The 22,738-nt window shown below is 40.8% G+C and overlaps 1 protein-coding gene across 2 annotated transcripts in view; it reads right to left on the minus strand.

The window, feature by feature from the left end:
* Positions 1 to 22,738, minus strand: part of BRCA1 (BRCA1 DNA repair associated) — a 353,109-nt gene that overhangs the window by 215,284 nt on the left and 115,087 nt on the right. For both annotated transcript variants that reach the window (XM_077459504.1, XM_077459503.1), the window contains exons 10-11: positions 16,890 to 19,622; positions 13,373 to 13,458 (exon numbers count right to left, since the gene is read on the minus strand). In XM_077459504.1, the coding sequence (XP_077315630.1) occupies positions 13,373 to 13,458; positions 16,890 to 19,622 (2,819 nt within the window). The remainder of the gene's footprint in view (positions 1 to 13,372; positions 13,459 to 16,889; positions 19,623 to 22,738) is intronic.

Consider the following 22,738-nt stretch of genomic DNA (forward strand, 5'->3'; position numbering starts at 1 on the left):
GTGCAAAGTGGATTTGCCTTTAGTAAATAACCCCCAATGTTCATCTATTTTCACTCTCTGCTTCAAAAGATCCAAAACTTTACACATTTGTCAACAAGACAAGGGAGAATTAATATAGTTTCTTAATTTGCTTCATGAATGATAGTATGAAAGTGACTTAAGGAACCTGATCAATATATTTTTGAGCATTACATACACATCTCTGAAAAGCTTTTAGCCAAATGAATGTTCTCCTGTTAAACTTTCTAGGATAAATAGCAGTTCTAAAATCCTACATCAAGATTTTGGGAACAGGGCTGCATTTTTAATACTTCACTACAATGTATTATTGTCATAGTAACAATTTGGCCTTTCATTTAAAAATACTGAAAAATGCAACAATTTGATGGCATTACAGGACATGAAGTGTACAGTATAAAAAGTTAAGCTAATAGAAGAGGATACGAGTGCTTGCTGTGAGTTACTGCTTATTGCTTTTAACACTAATTACACAAAGACTATCGTGTCTGAGGGACCCTTGATCAGCATACAAGACAGCAGCCTGTGAAAAAACCGCAATACCACATACTTATTTTGTCCTCTATATATTACACTTAATATCATATAACAAGGGCTCAGAAAATATTTAAACCAGTAGTACTCAAACTTTGGCCTGCTACTTGGTAAGGGCAGAATTCCTCTTTCACTGTCCTTTTTTTGCCCATTGACCACTGAGGTCCACCTCACGATCACTGACCACTGAACTGAGAATTGTTTTCTCCACTGACACCAAAGATGGAACACTTTTAATCCTCTCACTGACACTAGGGCAGTGATGGCGAACCTTGGCACCCCAGATGTTTTGGAACTACATTTCCCATGATGCTCAGGCACTCTGCAGTGTAGTAGAGCATCATGGGAAATGTAGTTCCAAAACATCTGGGGTGCCAAGGTTCGCCATCACTGCACTAGGGCATTCCTTATTCTTATTAATTATGGGGTAGTTTTAAACTGCAATTGCACACTGGTTATAGTCTGGCTCCAAAAGTTGGAAGGCCAGTGAACTGACCTTTGGTGAACCTTGCTTTGTGCACTGTTTCAAATCATTTGGTGGAGGGGGATTATAGTATGGGGTTGTTTTTCAGGGGTTGGGCTTGGCCTCTTAGTTCCAGTGAAGGGAACTCTTAAGGCGTCAGCATACCAAGAAATTTTGGACAAATTAATGCTCCCAACTTTGTGGGAACAGTGTGGGGATGGTCCCTTCCTGTTCCAACATCACTGTGCACCAGTGCACAAAGCAAGGTCCATGAAGACATGGATGAGCGAGTTTGGGGTGGAGGAACTTGGCTGACCACAACCCGATAGAATACCTTTGGTTTGAATTAGAGCGGAGACTGCTTGTAATCCAAAGCACTTGTATATCAAAGCAAATTTCCCCATAAGAAATCATGGACACTCAGCTGATTCATTCCACAACCATTTATTCATAAGTCCTTCAGTTTATAGTACATATCAAAAGATTATAGGAATATGACCAGGTTGTGTAACCATAAAATGTTCATCCACAAATGGCAACCTCCACAAGGGAATTAGAAGCAAAATCCATCAGGAGCTACAGAGTATAAAAGAGAAGAGAGAAGCCTCTAAGTGTAGCAATATAGTTACATTTAACCACTTAAGGACCAGGCCTCTTTTTCAGATTTGGTGTTTACATGTTTAAAACTGTTTTTTTTGCTAGAAAATTACTTAGAACCCCCAAACATTTTATATTGTTTTTTTTTCTAACACCCTAGAGAATAAAATAGCGGTCATTGAAATACTTTTTTTCACACCGTATTTGCGCAGCGGTCTTACAAGCGCACTTTTTTGGGAAAAAATTCACTTTTTTGAATAAAAAAATAAGACAACAGTAAAATTAGCCCAATTTTATTTTTATATTGTGAAAGATAATGGTATGCCAAGTAAATTGATACCCAACATGTCACGCTTCAAAATTGCGCCCGCTCGTGGAATGGCGTCAAACTTTTAGCCTCAAAAATCTCCATAAGCAACATTTAAAAAATTCTACAGGTTGCATTTTTTGCGTTACAGAGGAGGTCTAGCTCTCGCTCTACTGATCGCGGCGATACCTCACATGTGTGGTTTGACCACCGTTTTCATATGCGGGTGCTACTCACGTATGCGCTCGCTTCTGTGCGCAAGCTCGCCGTGACGGGGTGTTTTTAAAAACCTTTATTTTTTTCTTATTTATTTTATTTATTTTTACACTGTTTAAAAAAAAAAATGGATCACTTTTATTCCTATTACAAGGAATGTAAACATCCCTTGTAATAGAAAAAAGCATGATAGGTCCTCTTAAATATGAGATCTGGGGTCAAAAAGTCCTCAGATCTCATGTTTGGACTAAGATGCAAAAAAAAAAAAAAATGACATTTAAAAAAAATATACCTTTAAGAGGTATGGGCGGAAGTAACGTTTTGACGTCGCTTCCACCCTCCTATGGTATAGAGAGGAGTGGGGGCCATCTTAGCCTCACTCGTCTCCATACCCAGCTAGTGAAAGGACCCGATCGCCTCCGCCGCTACCGACGGCTCCGGTAAGCGGCGGAAGGTGCGGGAGGGGGGCTGGCACCTCTCCCGCTGCCGATAGCGGTGATCTTGCAGCGAATCCGCCACGGAGACCACCATTATCGTACAGCGACGATGTACGTCCTATTATTGAAGAGGGATATCTCGGTTGTGGCAGCAGCTGCCGTTACCGAGATATCCCTCTTCAATAATAGGACGTACATCGTCGTGCGCTGGTCGGTAAGTGGTTAATGAAGGTACAACATTTAGAAACGCACATGGTTGATGATTAAAAGAGGTACATCTAAGTATGCAACCATCCAGGGTAAAGCTCTCCACATAGACCATCTTCCACACCTCTGGCTCTCATCACTGCCAGTCTGCAATCGTGACCGGAAAGACTACCCTGCAGTAGAGTGATTTGAAAGCGAGGCTTGAAGTGCTTGTGGAAAGGGATGTCGTTGATGGCGGTGTGGAGTATGGTCTACGTGAACAGCTTTCCCCTAGATGCCTGCATACTTAGATGTGTCTGTTTGAATAAATCAACCATGTGACTTGCTAAATGTTGTACCTTCATTAAATGTAACCATTTTGCTACACTTAGCATTGCCTCTGTTCTGTTTTATACTCAGTTGTGACATGACGCTACTTGTATACCAAGACATCGCTTGTATATCAAGTCAAAATATTTAAAAAGTTTGCTTTTCTTGCAAATGCTCTCAAACTAAGTTACGCTCAAACAAAGGTTTTACTGTATATTTATTCTGGATGCTTTGGCAACATATAATGGTTGTATACAATATATTCTGTATACTATTTGTTTTTAACCACTTGAGATCCGCGCTATAGTCAATTGACGGCTACAGCGCGGATCTCCTTTTCCGGGACTACGTTTATTGACGTAGTCCCGTGTACGAGCGGCCTGCGCGCCCCCTGAGGGGCGCGCTCTGTGATCGGCGAGTCCATGAGACTCCCCTGATCACCGATCCGTGCAAGGGGTCAATCCCGACCCCTTATCACGTGATCAGCTGTCAGCCAATGACAGCTGATCATGTGATATAACGGAGCCGGTAATCGGCTATTATTCCTCCTCGCGCTGACAGCGCGAAGTGAAAAAAAAAAGCCGATCACCGGCGGTCGTGATCGGGACATCAGTCCCGATCACGGCCAGCCCTGCTAGCAACCACCTGCCCCCTGCCAGTGCCCACCTGCCCCCTGCAGTGCCCCACTTATTAAAAGTAAGTGCCCCCCGTCAGTGCCACCCAGCAGTGCCCATAGTGCCACCCAGCAGTGCCCACAGTGCCACCCAGCAGTGCCCACAATCTGCCTCAAAGGTGCTGCACCCCAGTGCCGCCCATCAGTGCCCAGCAGTGCCGCCCATCAGTGCCCAGCAGTGCCACCTATCAGAGCCACCTATCAGTCCCATCTATCAGTGGTACCCATCTGTGCCACCCATCCATGCCATCTTATCTGTGCCCATCTTTGCCCATCAGTGCCGCCTTATCTGTGCCCATCGGTGCCGCCTTATCTGTGCCTATTAGTGCCGCCTTAACTATGCCTATCAGTGCCCACCAGTGCAGCCTATCAGTGCCCACCAGTGCAACCTATCAGTGCCCACCAATGCAGCCCATCAGTGCCCACCAGTGCAGCCTATCAGTGCCGCCTAATCAGCGCACTTCAATGAAGGAGAAAAATGACCCGTTTGCAAAATTTTATAACAAACTATTAAAACATGATTTTTTTTTTTTTTTTGCATCTTTTTTGGTTTGTTTAGCAAAAAATAAAACTCTGAGCTGTAATTAAATACCACCAAAAGAAAGCTCTATTTGCGGGAAAAAAATGATAAAAATTTAATTTGGGTACAGTGTTGTATGCCCGCGCAATTGTCATTCAAAGTGCATCAGCGCTGAAAGCTGAAAATTGGTCTGGGACTGAGGGGGGGTTTAAGTGCCCAGTAAGCAAGTGGTTAAATACAGAAGTAACCTGCCCTACTTACCTATACACCCCTGAAGAAAGGAGTTTTTGAAACGCGTTGGGTGTGGTCTGCATGTTCTGCCATGGTGACTCTCATCACAGCATGGCCGCTTTAGAGCTATTTATTATGTCCCTATGTTGCCATGAATTCATTTTAACTTTCGATGTTACCAGCCACTTTCATTATTTTATGTTTCAAATAAAATATTGTTTACTCATTCATAACATTTCATAACGTATTTGGGCCATTAAAGTTCCATTAGGGGGAGTTTTCTCCATTTATAGACACACTCCTAAACCTTGTGGACAGCCTTCCCAGAAGAGTTGAAGCTGTTATAGCTGCAAAGGGTGGGTCACCTCAATATTGAACCCTACGGACTAAGACTGGGATGCCGTTAAAGATCATGTGCGTGTAAAGGCAGGCGCCCCAATACTTTTGATAATATAGTGTATATTGTTTCAGCATAAAAATGATTGCTAAACCATCAAAGGTAAGGTTAGATTAACTTGTTTCTTTTTTATTTTAAGGCACAGCAGTATCTGCACAATGAAAGTTAAAAAACAACCACTCTGGGACTGTCATCAAGCTCTGTGAATTAAAAAAATGTTTTCCCATTTTATTTATATACACGCCCATGTCTGAAAAAGTATTCCTATCTAAACCTATATTGCCTTAAATCTGCCACTGACAGCAACCACAGCTTCCTTGCATTATAGGTGAGAATTTGTATGTAGCACACATTGACACCCTTATGCAGAGGGTCGTTGGTTTACTGCCCTGATGGAGACTCTCCAAAGCTGAATCTTTCCTTGTTTGTGGGGAGAGTTTACTAGTTTGTCATCTCCAACAGTATCCTACTATTATAGGTTATGGAAAAATGTTCTTTAGTTTTTTGTTCCAAACAAAATGATGCATGTGTTTCAACAATTTGACTTTCTTCAAGTGACATTTTAAAGTGGTTGTAAACCCTTACAAACCACTTTGACCTACAGGTAAGCTTAGATTAAGGCTTACCTGTAGGTCCAAGAAATATCTCCTAAACCTATACGGTTTATGAGATATTTGCCCGAAGACAGGCACCGCTGTCTACGGCGCATGCGCCGTAGACAGCGGCGCGCAGGCGCACTGAGCGCGGCATTTCCAACAATGGAGCTGCCGCGCGTGTCGACTCCCGTGCGCATGCGCGGGAGTGACGTCATCACGGCGCCGCCGAATGACAGCGGCGGAGCTGCGAGACCCCACCGAAAAGATGGATGCGCCGGACTACAGGGGACAGCGGTGACATCGCTGGCTCCTGTGTCAGGTAAGTGACAAATAATGGACTACTATGCGATGCATAGTAGTCCATTATGCTTTGCCTTTGCAGGGAATGAAAGAGGAAGTAAACCCATCAGGGTTTACTTCCTCTTTAAACTTATGCCGCGTACACACGAGCGGACTGTATGGCGTACTTAGTCCATCATACAATCCGACGGACAGTCCGTCATACTTTGGACTGAACGGACTTGACCACACACGGATGCACAAACAGTCCGTCGAAAGCTTGCGCGATGACGTGTACAGCACGTACGACGGGACTAGGGATAGGAAGTCCAATACACAGCAAAGCACCCTTCCGCCGTGTAAATCTTTTCTGAGCATGCGCCATTCTTAGTCCGTCGAACTAGCCTACTGACGAGCGGATTGTCCGCTGAAACCAAAGTACGACGGACAGAATTTCGAAAAATCCGAAATACTTAGTACGCCAGACTGCACGCTGAAAAAGTCCGCTGAAGCCCACACACGAGCGGACTGTCCGCTGAAATGTGTTTCGACGGACTAAGTACGCCATACAGTCCGCCCGTGTGTACGCGGCATCACACACAACAGTCTCTGGCCTTTTCACATCTCCTAATGTATTTTTCAGAGAAAGTCCTAATTTAAAAATGAAACAAAGTGGGTTGAACATATTGTATTCCAGAGGTCCTAATATATCAAAAGACCAATTGTATCTGTAAGAATAGATGTCCAGAGCACCCCATCCCACTTTTGTATTAGGCCCCACCCTCCCTTACATCACAGTGCACCCCCTTATCTTGTACTGCTGCCGGGAAGAAGCAGAGGGCAGAGCTGGCAAGCAGAAAGTGCAGGGTCTGGAGGAGGGCTGGAGTCTACTGAATGCTGATGCCAGGGCAGTCTGTCCTCTTTTGCCAACTGCTGAGATGGGGGGGGGGGCAGAGATGAGCATCTCTGTGGCTGCACAGAGAAGCACAGGGTCTGCCGGAAGAGTTATCTTGTCCTCTCTGCTACTGACTGCTGAGAGGAGGTGGGGGAGGAGACGAAGGGGGTACTGCTGCTGCAGGATAAGTGTCAGTGCCCTATAAAAAGGCCTGGATGCTGGATTTGAGTTTGACACGTGGGTTAATCGATGTATAATTGATTGCTGCAATATCACAGTGCACAGACTACTCCTGAATGTCAGGACTAATGAAATACACATCAATGTGTCTTTTGCACTGTGACGCCATTACATTTGGTTGATGGTATGGCACCTCTTACATGTTTGGGCAAGTGTTTCCTCAGTGCTGTAACTGTAATTTTACCTATTTAATATATTTTTATGGTTTTAGGCTATGTTGGCTTCCTCTTCTCTGGGGTTTTCCTTTCCTATCTGATACAAACATTGGGCAGCAAGGATTCAAGCATATAAGGCATATTGAAAAGCACAATAGACCTACTTTGTGAAAAGAGGTCATTAACCACTTAAAGCGGAGTTTCACCCAAAAATGGAACCTCCCAGCGCACCTCGGTACCGGGAGGGAGATCACCTCTCCCCCTCCCTCTCGGCAATCATCTGAGACATCCCTCCACGTGCCTCGCGCATGTGCAGTGGGTGCTGTGGGTTCCCAGCCGGGGGCCCACAGTGACAATGCTGGCGCCTCAGAGAGGAGGGAGAGACGAGTGGGGCTTCGTTCCCCCGCATAGCTGGACCCTGGGACAGGTGAGTGTCCTTATATTAAAAGTCAGCAGCTGCAGTATGACCGGGCCTATTTTTCAATTGTTGTTTACAAGTTAATCTTTTTTTTTTTGCTAGAAAATTACTTAGAAGAAAAATTATAAAATGTTTGGGGGCTCTAACATACTAGAGAATAAAATGGCAGTCATTGCAACACTTTTTGTCACACTGTATATACTTTTTTTTGGAAAAAATTCATTTTTGAATAAAAAAAAATAAGACATCAGTAAAGTTAGCCCATTTTTTTTTTATATTGTGAAAGAGGATTTCAAAGTTGCGCCCGCTCGTGGAATGGCAACAAACGTATTCCCTTTAAAAATCTCCATATGTGACGTTTAATAAATTCTACAGGTTGCATGTTTTGAGTTACAGGGCTAGAATTATTGCTCTGGCTCTAACAATCGCGGCAATACCTCACATGTGGTTTGGACACTATTTTCATATGCGAACACTGCTCACATATGCGTTCACTTCTGCATGCAAGCTTGGCGTTACAGGGCATGCTTAAACTTTTTTTTTTCTTATTATTATTTTACCTTTTATTTTTACACTGTTCTTTAAAAAAAAAAATGGTGTCACTTTTATTCCTATTACAAGGAACGTAAACATCTCTTGTAACAGAAAAAAAGGCATGACAGGACCGCTTAAATATGAGATCTGGGGTCAAAAAGACCTCAGATCTCAAATTTACACTAAAATGCAATAAAAATAAATAAAATAAAAATGAAATGTCATTTGAAAAAAAAACGTTGCTTTGGGCATCAATTTTGACATCGATCTGCCCTGCATTGGTATGGAGACAGGTGATGGCCATCTTCCCCTCACTCTTCTCCGTACCTAACAGGAAGGACGCGATCACCTCCGCCACTGCCAGCGGCTCCAGTAAGCGGCAAAGGACACCGGAGGGCGGGGGCCTTCTCCCGCCACTGATAAAAATGATCTTGCAGCGAATTCACTGCAGAAACCATTTTTATATGAAAGCGGATCACCCGCTGAAGAAAAGGATACCAGGGTTATGGCAGCTAGCTGCAGCCATAACAACGATATACCACTTCAAACAGCCAATATATAATGATGGTGGGCGGTCTGGTAGTGGTTAATATCTAGTGAGTCTGTTTAACCATAGTGGGGAGAAGGAAGATTAAGCAATGACTGAAAGCTGTGTGATGTTTGAAGCAGAAATCCTAAACCACTTTTAAGAGATTTTTTTGGGTAACTGTTACATAGTGGATGAACTGTGGATTAATTACACTTTATATTATGTACTATATTTATTCATAAATTGCACTTTACAATATGGACTGAATGTATATTTGTAAATGGAATATATACATTTCAGGTAAGATTTCCACCATATAGTCAGGCCCCTATATTAAGTCTTAGGAACAGGAAATAAATTGTCCAATATGTAGGACCAGGTCACAGTAGCCTGTCTGTGGGTTCCCAGCAAGCGCACACAGTCCCCTCTATAAAAGTCCAGTGGCAACTACTCGCGCAACTGGGGTGGACAATTTATATCTTGTTCCTGACACCAAATATGGGTGTTTGACTATTTGGTGAATTCTTATCCGATCTGTACTACATCACTTGGATAATCACTCCCTTTTCAACATAAATGGGATTCTGGTAGGACTGCTGTGCTATTCCCCTCACTCCATCCTAGTGTCTTGATCTTGGCACTGCCCATATTTACACTGATTTCATTGATCACCAACCACTTCTGAAGAAGTCCAAATCTTATTAAAAGCAATTGAAAGTAATATGTGTACTTAAACATGGTGTTGAATAATAAATGAGCAGGGTGGTGTACTAAAATGTATTTTATTCATTAAATACGGTGCTCACCTTTGCGCAAACCTCTGGCTGTCCGTGCTGGCCCTTCTTCCTCCCAAGGGTGCGTGGTGTTTCTCTCCTTCCTTGTTGGACTCTACACTGACAACTAGGTGAATCTGGTCTGTGAGCATATCACATTTTTACCATCTCCCCGCCCCTTTCACAGCTACAAGGGGGAAGACTAGTGGACCTCTTGGCAAGTCCTGCAGAGACCGTTTGTATGCTATCATGTATACTGCTTCATAGAAATCTACCATTCATTCTGCAGCTTGATCACCAATTGGGTGTGAGCATCGATTATACTTTCCTGTGCTTCTTCTGAAGAAGTGAGATCCAGCTTGTGAAACACGCCAAGATCAGTCACACAGATGCTCCAAATCGATAGTGGTATCTATATGTTGTCCCTAGGTCCCACACACTAAGTTTTTCGTATGTGATTTCTATGTAGCACTATTCATGTTTATCAATAAGTTACTGTGCAATATTTGTTTTTAAAAGTATGTCAAATACATTTTTTTATAATTGTATAGATATTTTTTGAGGTGTGACTCTTTAAAAGTCCCATAGGCAAAATGTTTTTCTTTGTGTTGTATGTACATGTGCCTTTTTGAGGAGGGGGACTCGCTGTGTTTGGAGGAAGAAAAATGCTGACTATGACCCCAAGAACACCATCCCTACAGTCAAACACTGAGGTGGAAAGATTATGCTTTAGGGTCGTTTCTCTGCTAAAGGTACAGGCTGACTTTGCTGCTTTGAGAGGCCATTGGATGAGGCCATGTATTGTAAAATCTTGAATGAGAACCTTCATCCCTCAGCCAGAACATTGGAGATGGGTTGTGGATGGGTCTACCAGCAGGACAATGACCTGAAACATTCCGCCAAGGCAACAAAGGTGTGGCCAAGAAGAAGCTCATTAAGGTCATGGCATGACCTAGCCAATCTCTAGACCTTAATCCTATAGAAAATTATTGTAGGGAGCTGAAACTTCGAGTTGCCAAGGGACAGACAAGAAATCTTAAGGATTTAGAGAGGATCTGTAAAGAGTAGACCAAAATCTCACCTGAGATGCGCACAAACTCTCTCCACCAAGTACCAAGTCATGTTTTGCTTGAGGATTAAATTCTTATTTTACTCACTGAACTCAATTTCTAACATTTGTATCATGTGGTTTTTCTGGATTTGTGGTTAATATTCTATCTCTATCATTTAAAATACACCTAAGATAAAAATTATACACCCTTCATTTATTTATAAGTGGGCAAACTTACAAAATCTGCAGGGGATCAAATATTATAAAAAATTATTTACCCCACTGTATACTGTATATACAGTAGGGCTGAAACAACTAATCGATTAATCGACAATGAATCGATTATTAAATTAATCGATTACTGTTTTCATAATCGATTAATCGGCCAGTAACAAAATGGGGTTAAAGTTAATGAGTCTGATGATATTTACCAGATTGACCATTTAATAGTATATCTCTCCTCTAATAGTATATACAGTATATCTCTCCTCTAATGGTATATACAGTATATCTCCTCTAATAGCATATGCAGTATATATCCCCTCTAATAGTATATATCCCCTCTATTATATACAGTATATATCCCCTCTAATAGTATATATAGTATATCTCTCCTCTAATAGTGTATATAGCCTCTAATAGTATATACAGTATATTTCTTCTAATAGTATTTACAGTATATATCCCCTCTAATATATACAGTATATCTCTTCTGTCTGTTATTCTCAGAGTGGATTATATATTTTGCTCCTTAACCATACAGTTGGTTATTTATATTTACCACTGCATATAGAGATATTTAAGAATAATTTACCTTTTTTTTAAACTTTACATATTAACTAAATTATACACCACACCTTTTTTTTACGGTTATTACCCGATTAATCGAAACAATAATCGGCCAACTAATCGATTATGAAAATAATCGTTGGTTGCAGCCGTAATATACAGTTGTGCTCAAAAGTTTGCATACTCTGGCAGATATTGTGAAATGTAAAATATGACTAATCATGCCAAAAAAAAAGTCTTTTATTTAAGTATACCAATCACATGACGCCATTTATGACAGTTTTTCTGATACTTTTTAAATCAAAAGGATAACAGAAATCACCCAAATGGCCCGGATAAAAACATACTTTGGAATGTTTGCCCTTGGTACAGACACAGAAGGTGACACACACACAGGTTAAAATGGCAATTAATAGTTAATTTCCCACATTTGTGTCCTTTTAAATCACAATTAGTGTGTGTGTATAGTCAATTAGTTCATTAGCTCTCACATGGATACACTAAGCAGGCTAGACACTGAGCCATGAGGAGGTAGAAAAGAACAGTCAAAAGACCTGTCTAACAAGGTAATGAAACTTTACAAAGATGGAAAAGGATATAAAAAGATATCCAAAGCCTTGAATATGCCAGTCAGTACTGTTCAATCACTTACTAAGTGGAAAATTTGGGGATCTCGATACCAAGCCAAGGTCAGGTAGATCAAGAACGATTTCAGCCACAACTGCCACAGGAACTGTTTGGGACACAAAGAACAATCCACAGGTAACTTCAGGAGAAATACAGGCTGCTCTGCAAAAAGATGGTGTGTTTTTTTTTTAAGGGGCACAATACGATGATACTTGAACAAAAAAGAGCTGCATGGTCAAATTGGCAGAAAGACCTACAATCCTTTAATGCCACAAAAACGCCTGGTTAAAATATGCCCAACACCACCTCGACATGCCTGGCAGCTCAACCACGCAGCTCTTTTTTGTTCAAGTATCATTGAATTGTGCTGCTTAAAAACAACAACACCGCCTTTTTGGAGAGCAGCCTGTTTCTCTTGTGGTTACCTGTGGGTTTTTCTTTGTGTCCTGAGCAATTTTTCTGCAAGGTGTGGCTGCAATCTTTCTTGGTCTACCTGACTTTGGCTTGGTATCAAGAGCCCCTCATTTTCCACTTAGTAAGTAATAAGGGTTTAAAACAGTACTGACTGGCATATTGAAGGTTTTGGATATCTTTTTATAATATAATATCATTACCTTGTTACGTAGGTCTTTTGACTGTTCTTTTCAACCTCCTCGTGGCTCAGTGTCTAGCCTGTTTAGTACATCCATGTGAGAGCTAACACACTCATCGTCTATTTATATACACGCACTAATTGTGATTTAAAAAGCCACAAATGTGGAAATGAACCTTTAATTGCCATTTTAACCTGTGTGTCACCTCCTGTGTCTGTACCAAGGCCAAACATTCCAAGGTATGCAAACTTTTGAGCATCACTGTGTGTGTGTGTGTGCGTATACACACACACACACACACACACACACACACACACACACACACACACACACACAGCTATTTTGAATGTTTAGTTTCAATCTCTTTCATCTATGATAAAACAAGACATGCAATTTTTAGGCAGGCTTTGGATTTTTCAACAGAACTTAAAAACCGCGCACTTAACAGTACTATGAGACTATTTCCATTGTCCATGCAACATGATGCACAGCCAAGTAATTTTTCTTCAATGTAATTTCATCTACAAATTACTTGGACCTTGTGCTAGTCTCCTATTTAAATATTGTACTCAACAAATAAAAAATTAAGCTCTACAGGAAATGGCTTTTACAACATCAACACAAGTTTACAAAATGCTTTCAAACATACTCAATTCAATGTACATAATTTCCTGAATCAAAAGTTTTTTTTGAAAAGGACAGAATACATTTATAACAATGACCGAGTAGGTTGATTGAAGGAGCTGTTTGTATGCAATCATCAACTTAATAATAAACTGAAGCAACACTGCCACCAAATGGATAGGCCTTGTGACTGCACCCCTAAAAAACAATGTGCAGCTCTCACAAGTGCTCTAAAAGTAATTACTCCCTTTTCAGTTCATTTCCCTTCAACTCAACCTTTTAGCAATTTCGGCTAAATATTTTTTTAATAATAGGTCTAAACAGCATTAAAAATTGAAATAATCTTGTGAATATCCATACCTGTGTATTGAATACATCACATTGAGAAGACAGACCTGAAGAGTCCCCAGTGTGACTGGCTTCACTCTCACAATCAGAAACTTCATCTGTGAAGACAAACATATTACAAGTGCTGCTATAGTATATGAACTAGAGAAATTACAGGCATGCCATTTTTCAATATATTTCAACTTCCATGGTAGCCCTATAACAGGTATATAGGTATCCTTATAAGGGTGACTTCAAGTAGTCGTTTTTTTACTCTGGGCTCCAGAAGCGTTGGATTGTGTGTTTGTAAATGATCCTTCGGAGGTGTGGGCTTCAAGGTCTGTCTACATTATTACTTTCTGTGCAGCACTATTGGTGCATGCATGTGTGTACAGTCCCATTACATACAGCCGCTGCTCCCAATATGGCATTCAGGTGGGTAGTAGTGTAGATCCCTGTCACCCATTCTGGGTGCATTCAGGGCCACGCATCTGCACCAGAGTCATATAGGGAGCAGAGGCTGTGTCTGTGCAGCTGCTCTGTCCCAATAGACAGCTATAGGACTGCCAGCATAGGGATGGGACAGGTGTTGCATTGTGCCAGTAAAACATGGCCCTGCACGGGGCATGGATCAAATCCCCTAGTGCCCTTTCACACAGGAGTCATCTGTTCTGTCACATTTTTGCCAAGAATAAACCGATTTAGTTTACATGAATTTACATCAGTTTGTACATCCATCTTCAGTTCAGTTTACATCAGTCTACATGTGTTTTTGCATCAATTTTTTTTTTCTGCTACAGAAACCAAACATAGGTGACAAAAGTATAAACAGAAACATCCACCACCCATAGTAGGGGTGCTGAAATTAATCGCGATTCGGGTGTACCTGATACAGCATCGATGCATGAGTCTGTAAAAATCGATTGCCAGTGACGTCATTGCCACGCCCCTCCCTGGAAAGTGATCCAAGCGTATCCCGTTATGTACAATCCATGCCACTCATGTGACTGCCCGGCTCGCCTCTCTCCTCTCGCGTCTCTCCTGGCGTTAGCAGAGAATTCTCAGCCCCGCCCACTGACTGTTGCTATCAAATCAGAAGAGAGGTGGGCTGACGTCAGGAGAAACGTGAGATGTGAGAGGAAAGCTGTAAGTGAGAGGAGAGAGACAGGCTGGACAGTCACATTGGGGTTGCCTATGCTCGTGGCCGACGGTCGGGATGACCACCGCCCACGAACGATTACAGCCACGAGAAGCAGAACAGGGACATGTGTGTAAACACACAAATCCCCGTTCTGAGTGGAGAGACAGATTGTGTTTTCCTAATAGCTAGGAACCACGATCTGTCATTTCCTCTAGTCCCCTCCTGGGGCCCGATGTGGGGGCTTTGGTTGGGCTGGGGGGGTATGATTGTAGCCTGTCACGAGGGGGGGGGGGGGTCGCGTGTTGAGGGTGCAGCTTGTTATCTGGGGGGGGGGGGGGGAGTGTGGGTGTTGGGAGTGCAACCTGTAAACCTTATGGGGTTGGGTGCAGCCTGGGTCTCACCAGTGCTCCATGAGATCCTGTCCCTGACCTGACCACAGGGAGGTGCTAGGAAAAAGGGAGTGGGCGCCCTCTGGTGGTCAGAGGGTAGCAGTGCAGGCTCCCTCTGCCCACCTCCAACCAGCAGGCCACAGACTGGCACCGGTCCATGGCCCAGCGGTTGGGGACCCCTGTTCTAGGGCATAAACAAAATATTGAAACGGGAGGATAAACAAGAGATCCAGACAATTATCAAAGTTTACATGCTTCTCCCATGACAGGTTTCCTTAAAAATAGCCTGCTCACTCACTACATAAGTCTGACTAAGGCTGACCACGATCAATGTTAAAAAAAAAAAAAATACACCCAGGGTTGCGCTACTCATTGAACCCAATTGAAGGGGTTCCCAAATCTACTCAGACCCGGATATACAGTGCAGTTCGCTTCACTTTTTCCAAATTTTTTTATGTTACAGCCTTATTCAAAAATGGATTAAATTCATGTTTTTTTCTCGAAATTCTACAAACAATAACCCATAATGACCATGTGAAAGAAGTTTGTTTGAAATCTTTGCAAATTTATTTAAAAAAAATAACAAAAAAATTACCATGTACATAAGTATTCACAGCCTTTGCTCAATACTTTGTTGAAGCACGTTTGGCACCAATTACAGCCTCAACTCTTTTTGAGTATGAAGCTACAACCTTGGTGCACCTATTTTTGGGAAGTTTCTCCCATTCTTCTTTGCAGGACCTCTCAAGCTTTGCAGGGCCTCTCAAGCTCCATCAGGTTGGATGGGGAGCGTCAGTGCACAGCCATTTTCAGATCTCTTAAGTCTGGGCTCTGGCTGGGCCACTTAAGGACATTCACAGTGCTGTCCCGTAGCCACTCCTTTGTTATCTTGGCTGTGTGCTTATGGTCATTGTCCTGTTGGAAGATGAGCTTTCACCCCAGTCTGAGGTCCAGAGTAATCTGGAGCAGCTTTTCATCAAGGATGTCTCTGCACATTCTGCATTCATTTTTAATTTTTAAATGAATTTACCATAGGTAGACTCCAATCAATTGTAGAAACATCTCAAGGATGATCAGTGGAAACAGGATGCACCTGAGCTAAAATTGAGTGTCATGGCAAAGGCTGTGAATACTAACGTGCAAGTGATTTTTTCAGGTTTTATTTTGAATAAATTTGCAAAGATTTCAAACAAAAAATGTTCATGTTGTCATGTTGTTGTGGGGTATTTTTTGTAGAATTTTGAGTAAAATAATGAATTTAATCCATTTTGGAATAAGGCTGTAACATCAAAATGTGAAAAAACTGAAGCGATGTGAATACTTTCAGGATGCACTGTACCTTATGTTTTTGGCGGCTAAAATTGCCATTGCAACCGCATAAAAGAGCCCAGTAGTGGACTTGTGGGTAACGATGTGAGAACTAACATGGATAATGAATAATGAAAAGATGGTTAGCATTTTACGCAATACTTCTCTAAGTTCTGTGAGGATCTGGAACCCCTGGATATACTATATACAATTGCCTTCGTAATAATTTTCACTATGGTAGTTGGCCATAGAGTTTGGCGCTCGGACGGGCGGTAGTCAGTGGGCAAAAAAATTAAGAAATATTCCTCCATCCACACAAGCAAGGTGAATGGAAGAATCCTGCAGCTGATACATTGTATTCTGACAGAATACAGTGATCAGCGACTGGATCTGCCAATTGAGAAATATTTTTCAACATGAGCAGGAGTGGCTACACTTGGACCAAAATGCGTCCGGTTCAGCAGAGATTTAAATCCAATTATGGCCAGCTTTAATCGCACCTTATCTTTCATTGGAAGCGTGGCAAATAAATTGCAGGTTGTCTTTCAAATTTCTATGGTAGTGATTGGCAAGATTTTATTCATTTAGATATGCTTAAAGTTGGCTAAACACAGAACCAATTTTGAGCCAGATGAGCAAACTATAAGCATCAAAAAAATTAAAATAAATTACATTTTTAAAATAAATTTCAAGATTGAAGGTTATACAATACCTAAGTTTTGCTCTTTGCATGCGTCTTCATAAAAGTTATCTGCTATCTCATAGTCTGTCTGCCCTTGTCCATTACTGTAGATTGTATCATAATTTATTTTGGAATTTTTCTCATGGCACTCAGAGTGGTTGTGCTTGAGCTCTTGGTCAGTAGTTACATTTGTAGAATGATCAGATGTATTTGATTGGGAAGAGAACAAATTCACAGACTCCTGGCTTCCTAATAACGTTTCTCTAGGGAAGTTCAAAGTTGCCTGCGTTTTACCACTTGTACTGTAACTACTAAACATAGCCAAGACCCCACCTCCTTGCTGCTTTGGTGAGGAATCAGAAGAGGCATATTTCTGAGCAGCTGAGTTTAATGCATTGCCAAACAAAAAATTATTAAAGCATGGCAACTCTTCATCTCCACTTGATTCTTCTTCAGAGGACTCCAACTTCTGTGCTCTTCGTTTCTTCTTTTTAATGAGCTGTGATTCATTGATTGGAGACTTAGTATTATCAGAAACTCCAACCTTTTGCTCTTTTGCAAAAACAAAGGATTTTTCCACTTCAGCACAAAAACTGTGCTTTTCCCCAGGCCTGTCTGTAATGCACAATATTCCATCAGGTGTATCCGAGTTAGCCTCAGGACTATTGAGAGGGCTACTGTGATGAGACACTGAATGCTGTAGCAGTTTCTCTGTCACTGAACCTTGAGATCTGTTATCAGAAGGCAAGAGAGTTACTTGCTCCTCATGAAAATTTTGTTCCCGATAACAATCTTTCTTTACTTGTTTATTTTCTCCTTGAGTGGTTGCACTTCTAGTGTCTTCTCGCCTCACTGAAGGACTTTGATGAGCAATTATAGGGTAAAGGGTCATCGTATCATTTTCTGAACACAACTCAAGTACCTCACTTTTTCTTGCAACAGAGTTTATTTTCCGATTGCTTTCTTTGCGGACTGCAGTTTCATTAACTGTGTTAGAAACATCCAGCTGGCCGGGACTTAACATACTTTCTTTATCAGGCATGTGTGTGCTCTCTGCAGAACTTTTGTTTTCAAATCTTAGATTTGCAGGAAAATTCTGGATATGACTGTGCTGTTGAATTGCTTCTCCGCCAACATTAAATTTACCAAGGCTGTTGCTACTGGAAAGGATAGAATCATTGGTGTGAATTACTTGTTCCCGTTTCTCAGACACTGTTAATGCAATTCCAGCCTGATTTGGTAAGTTGCCTTTGGTGTCAGATAGGTTTACAAGATTAAAAGGTTCTTTATTGTCCATTTCAGTAATTGAATCTAGTTTGAAGGACATTCTTTTAGCACTTTTGAAGGCTTTCATCAAGTGCTGAGTGTCCGCGTCTGAGTCAATATCCTCAACACTTAAAACATTTCTCGCAGCCTCAGTTTGCATATTATTGCATTCTTTAATGCCGACATCAGAAGTTTCACATTCTGGGTGAGCAGGGTAAATTTCAACATCTGTCATAAATAGGACTACTTTCCCATTAGGTGTTAAAATATTGGTTATTTGGTCTTCTGGCTCATTAAAAGTAGTGCACATTTGTTTCACTTGAAAAACTGTTTCAGTAACAGAATGGCCACAAGCTGGCTCAATTTCTTTAATTGCTTTGCCACTGGTCCTTGCTGTTTTTTTGTTCGGAGAGGGTACCACACTTTTTGACAACGCATTAAGTCTCCTACTTCGTCTCACATTTCTTTGGTTATCCTCATGTCCTGATTCATTGCTGCTTGGATAGGTATTAATATTTATTTCTGAGAAGTGAGAAGGACTATGTTTATTGTCCATGTCAAGATCTGAACTTTTAACTAAATTCAGGGTAGTTTCAGACTTTCTTTTTAGAGACTTATTTTGAGTCTTCAGTTTAGTTTCCTGTGCATTTGCTTTATCATTGTTTAGATATTTAGAATCCTGATTTGATTCATTTTTCTCAGTATTTATTAAAATGTCCTTTGCAACCACGCCATCATTAGTGTAAGAACTCTCCTCAGTTGGTTCTACTCTCTTAATGAAGTCTTCTGGTTGGAGACCACTTGTTGACCTTTTTGGAATATTATTTGTCTTTCGAGAATCAGCAACACCATCAACATGGACACTGGCAAAGACAGTTATTTTGGGCATGGTGTTTGACTTTTTCTCTCTCCTGTATACCTTGCCAAAAACCTTGTCTTGAACGTTGACCATCTTATCTACAGCATCTGACACCGTACTGGGGCAGAATGCTGTCATAATTTCAGTCTCACCAGACATACAGGAGCCTTTGTCAGATATATCTTCATCCAATTCAGGAAAAACTTCAGAAAGCAATTCTTCATCCCATGGTGCAGCATTTAAAAACTCTGAGGTTTTCTGAATCCACTCATTCACTCTTTGAATACTTCTTTTCAGTCGCTTTCTAGGGACTGTATTTGACGTGCATCTTGGACTGCTCTGAGTACAAGCCATCTCCTCAGGGACAGAGTCATCTTTATCATACTGATTATCAAAAGTAATTTTTAAAATTTGGCTTTCATCGTGAACATGCTTCTTTGATTGACTGGTGGATCCTACTTGATCAAGAAGGCTTTGTTCAACTTTCCGATCTGCCAAGTCAACATCCAAAGTGAAACTACCTTGGGCTTCTGGGGACCTCTTTTTAGCAGCTGCTTCTTTTAAGGTTCTTGTACTATCCATACATAATAAATTGCTTCTTGTGCTTTCAAGGTCTCTTTCAGAAAATCCATATTCAGCTGAAAAACACAGAGTAAACTAAACTATTATGGAAAGCATATGACACTATTAGCTCATCATTTATGCTAGCTTGCCATGACCCTATTTAAAAGAAAAATAGCACACATATATTTTAAAAATACTGCACCACAGTGTAACATATAAACTAATATTCCAGTTTATGTAGTACACCCTAAAAAGTAACACAGATAACATAATAAACATATAAATCTAGGCAGTGCACACTATGTCATACAACTAAATAGATCAACTGTGTAAAATGGTAAATAGTACCCATATGTTTTTTTTCTTCAACTGCAAAAGTACTTTTTTTTTTTTTAACTAAATTCAGCTTTACTGGTGGTCAGATCTTCCAGTACGCATGGTGCTGGAATCACATATATGATTATGGAGTACTATACAATTGGAAAATGATTTATATATTTTTTTTAATTGACAAAAGAATATATGGATATGGACTATTTCTTTAGCATTTCACACAGTAGATGTATTTAGTTGTTTGACATCACATACAGTGCCTTGAGAAAGTATTCATACTCCTTGAAATTTTTCCACATTTTGTCATGTTACAACCAAAAACGTAAATTTATTTTATTGGGACTTTATGTGATAGACCAACACAAAGTGGCACATAATTGTGAAGTGGAAGGAAAATGATAAATGGTTTTCCAATTTTTTTTACAAATAAATATCTGAAAAGTGTGGCATACATTTGCATTCAGCCCCCTTCACTTTGATCTAACTAAAATCTAGTGAAACAAATTGCCTTCAGAAGTCCCCTAATTAGTAAATAGAGTCCACCTGTGTGTAAGTTAAGCTCAGTATAAATACAGTGGTTCTATGAGGCCCTCAGAGGTTTGTTGGAGAACCTTAGTGAACAAACAGCATCACGAAGGCCAAGAAACACACCAGAGAGGTCAGGGATAAAGTTGTGGAGAAATTTAAAGCAGAGTTAGGTTCTAAATAAAATATCTCAAGCTTTGAACAACTCACAGAGCACTGTTCAATCCATCATCTGAAAATGGAAAGAGTATGGAACAACTGTAGATCTACCAAGACATCTAAACTGAGAGGCCAGGTAAGGAGAGCATTAACCAGAAAAGCAGCCAAGAGGCCCATGGTAACTCTGGAGGAGCTGCAGAGATCCACAGCTCAGGTGGGAGAATCTGTCCACAGGACAACTATTAATCATTCACAACTCAAATCTGGCCTTTCTGGAAGAGTGTCAAGAAGAAAGCCATTTTTGAAAGAAAGCCATAAGAAGTCCCGTTTGCGAGAAACAAACATGTGGAAGAAGGTTCTCTGGTCAGAAGAGACCAAAATTGAAGTTTTTTTGCCTAAAACTAATACTGCACATCCCCTAGAGTATGCTGTCCAGTTCTGGGCACCAGTCCTCAGGAAGGATGTACTGGAAATGGCTAATTTTTAAAGTGTGTATTATTAAAAATAAATTGTTCTTACATGTGTATAAGTGGGTACTATAAAAGTCCATCTTACACATAAATAATTTTACATATATTTTTTAACAATTTCTTTGCAATAGGATGTTGCGCCAATCTATCATTTGTTTCTTACATTCCCCTTCATTGAGAAATGTTCCTTCATTGATGTTTGCACTGTGAATGATTCAGGTAAACTACATAAGTCTTTGCTTCATTCAGAGATCACGTTACATGCAATCTTAATGTACGATGTACGTCGGCAGAATGGCACGCACAGGCAAATGAGTGTACAGGTACGTCCCTTTAAATTTGCCGCCATGCTATCGCATGCGCACGCCGGCCGGGACCTCCGTGAGTCGGGTCGCGGGTCCCGCGGCCCCAGATTCACGGGCATACCCGCGATCGTCTCACGGGAAGGAAGAAAGCGGGGATGCTAATGTAAACAAGCATCTCCGCATTCTGCCTAGTGACAGTGTCACTGATCTCTGCTCCTTGTGATTGGGAGCAGAGATCAGTGACATGTCACAAGTAGCCAACCCCCCTCAGTTAGAAACACGTCCCAGGACACACGTAACCCTTACTTTGCCCCCTAGTGGTTAACCCCTTCACTGCCATTGCCATTTACACAGGAATCAGTCCATTTGTATAGCACTGATTGTTGTATAAATGACAATGTTCCCAAAAATGTGTTAAAAATGTCTGCCATGTCGCAGTCATGATAAAAATCGCAGATCGCCACCATTACTAGTAAAAAAAAAAAAAAAAATTATTAATAAAAATGCCATAAATCTACCCCCTATTTTGTAAACGCTATAACTTTTGTGCAAACCAATCAATAAACACTTATTGCAAATTTTTACCAAAAATATGCAGAAGAATACGTATCGCCCTAAATTGAGGAAAACTATTTTTTTTATATATATTTTTGGGGGATAATTATTATAGCAAAATGTAAAAAATAATGCGTTTTTTTTTCTAAATTGTTGCTCTTTTTTGTTTATAGAGCAAAAAATTAAAAACACAGGGGTTATCAAACACCGCCAAAAGAAAGCTCTATTTGTGGAGAAAAAAAGAATGTGAATTTTGTTTGGGAGCCACGTCACATGACCACGCAATTGTCAGTTAAAGTGATGCAGAGTTGAATCGCAAAAAGTGCTCTGGTCAAGAAGGGGGTAAAATCTTTCGGGGCTAAAGCGGTTAAATCGTAAGCTCTGAACAGGGCCCTCTTGACCCTCTTTTATTTTATTGTATTGTAGCTGTACTGTCTTCCCTTTAATATTGCCTAAACTTTTGGCTTTATATAAACCCTGTATAATAAAAAAAAATAATGTAAACAACAAAAGAACTTTTCTCAATGGTGGAGGGGGGGAGTAGAGTGCTGGTCCCCAGCAAACATCTATTAACCCCCACTGCACCAGAAGTTCAGAGATAGGAAGAAGACGGTTTCCATGCACAGGATTTCTACAGTATCCAGTTGTGTGCACGACGTGAGGCATACTTAATTTCTGTTAAGGAACGTCTCTAAAGCTGTAGAATTTTTTTCCCTAAACATCAGCTTTTAAATAAAATATATGATCACTTAAATTATTATATTTACTAAAAAGGACTATAAACCTTTAACTCAACCACAATTGACATATAAAAATTGAAAGCACAACTTCTAAAAAATAAAG

This window comes from Lithobates pipiens, unplaced genomic scaffold (assembly GCF_037356315.1).
Source record: "Lithobates pipiens isolate NorthernLeopardFrog02 unplaced genomic scaffold, aLitPip1_a1.2 Scaffold_28, whole genome shotgun sequence".
Lineage (NCBI taxonomy): Eukaryota > Metazoa > Chordata > Amphibia > Anura > Ranidae > Lithobates > Lithobates pipiens.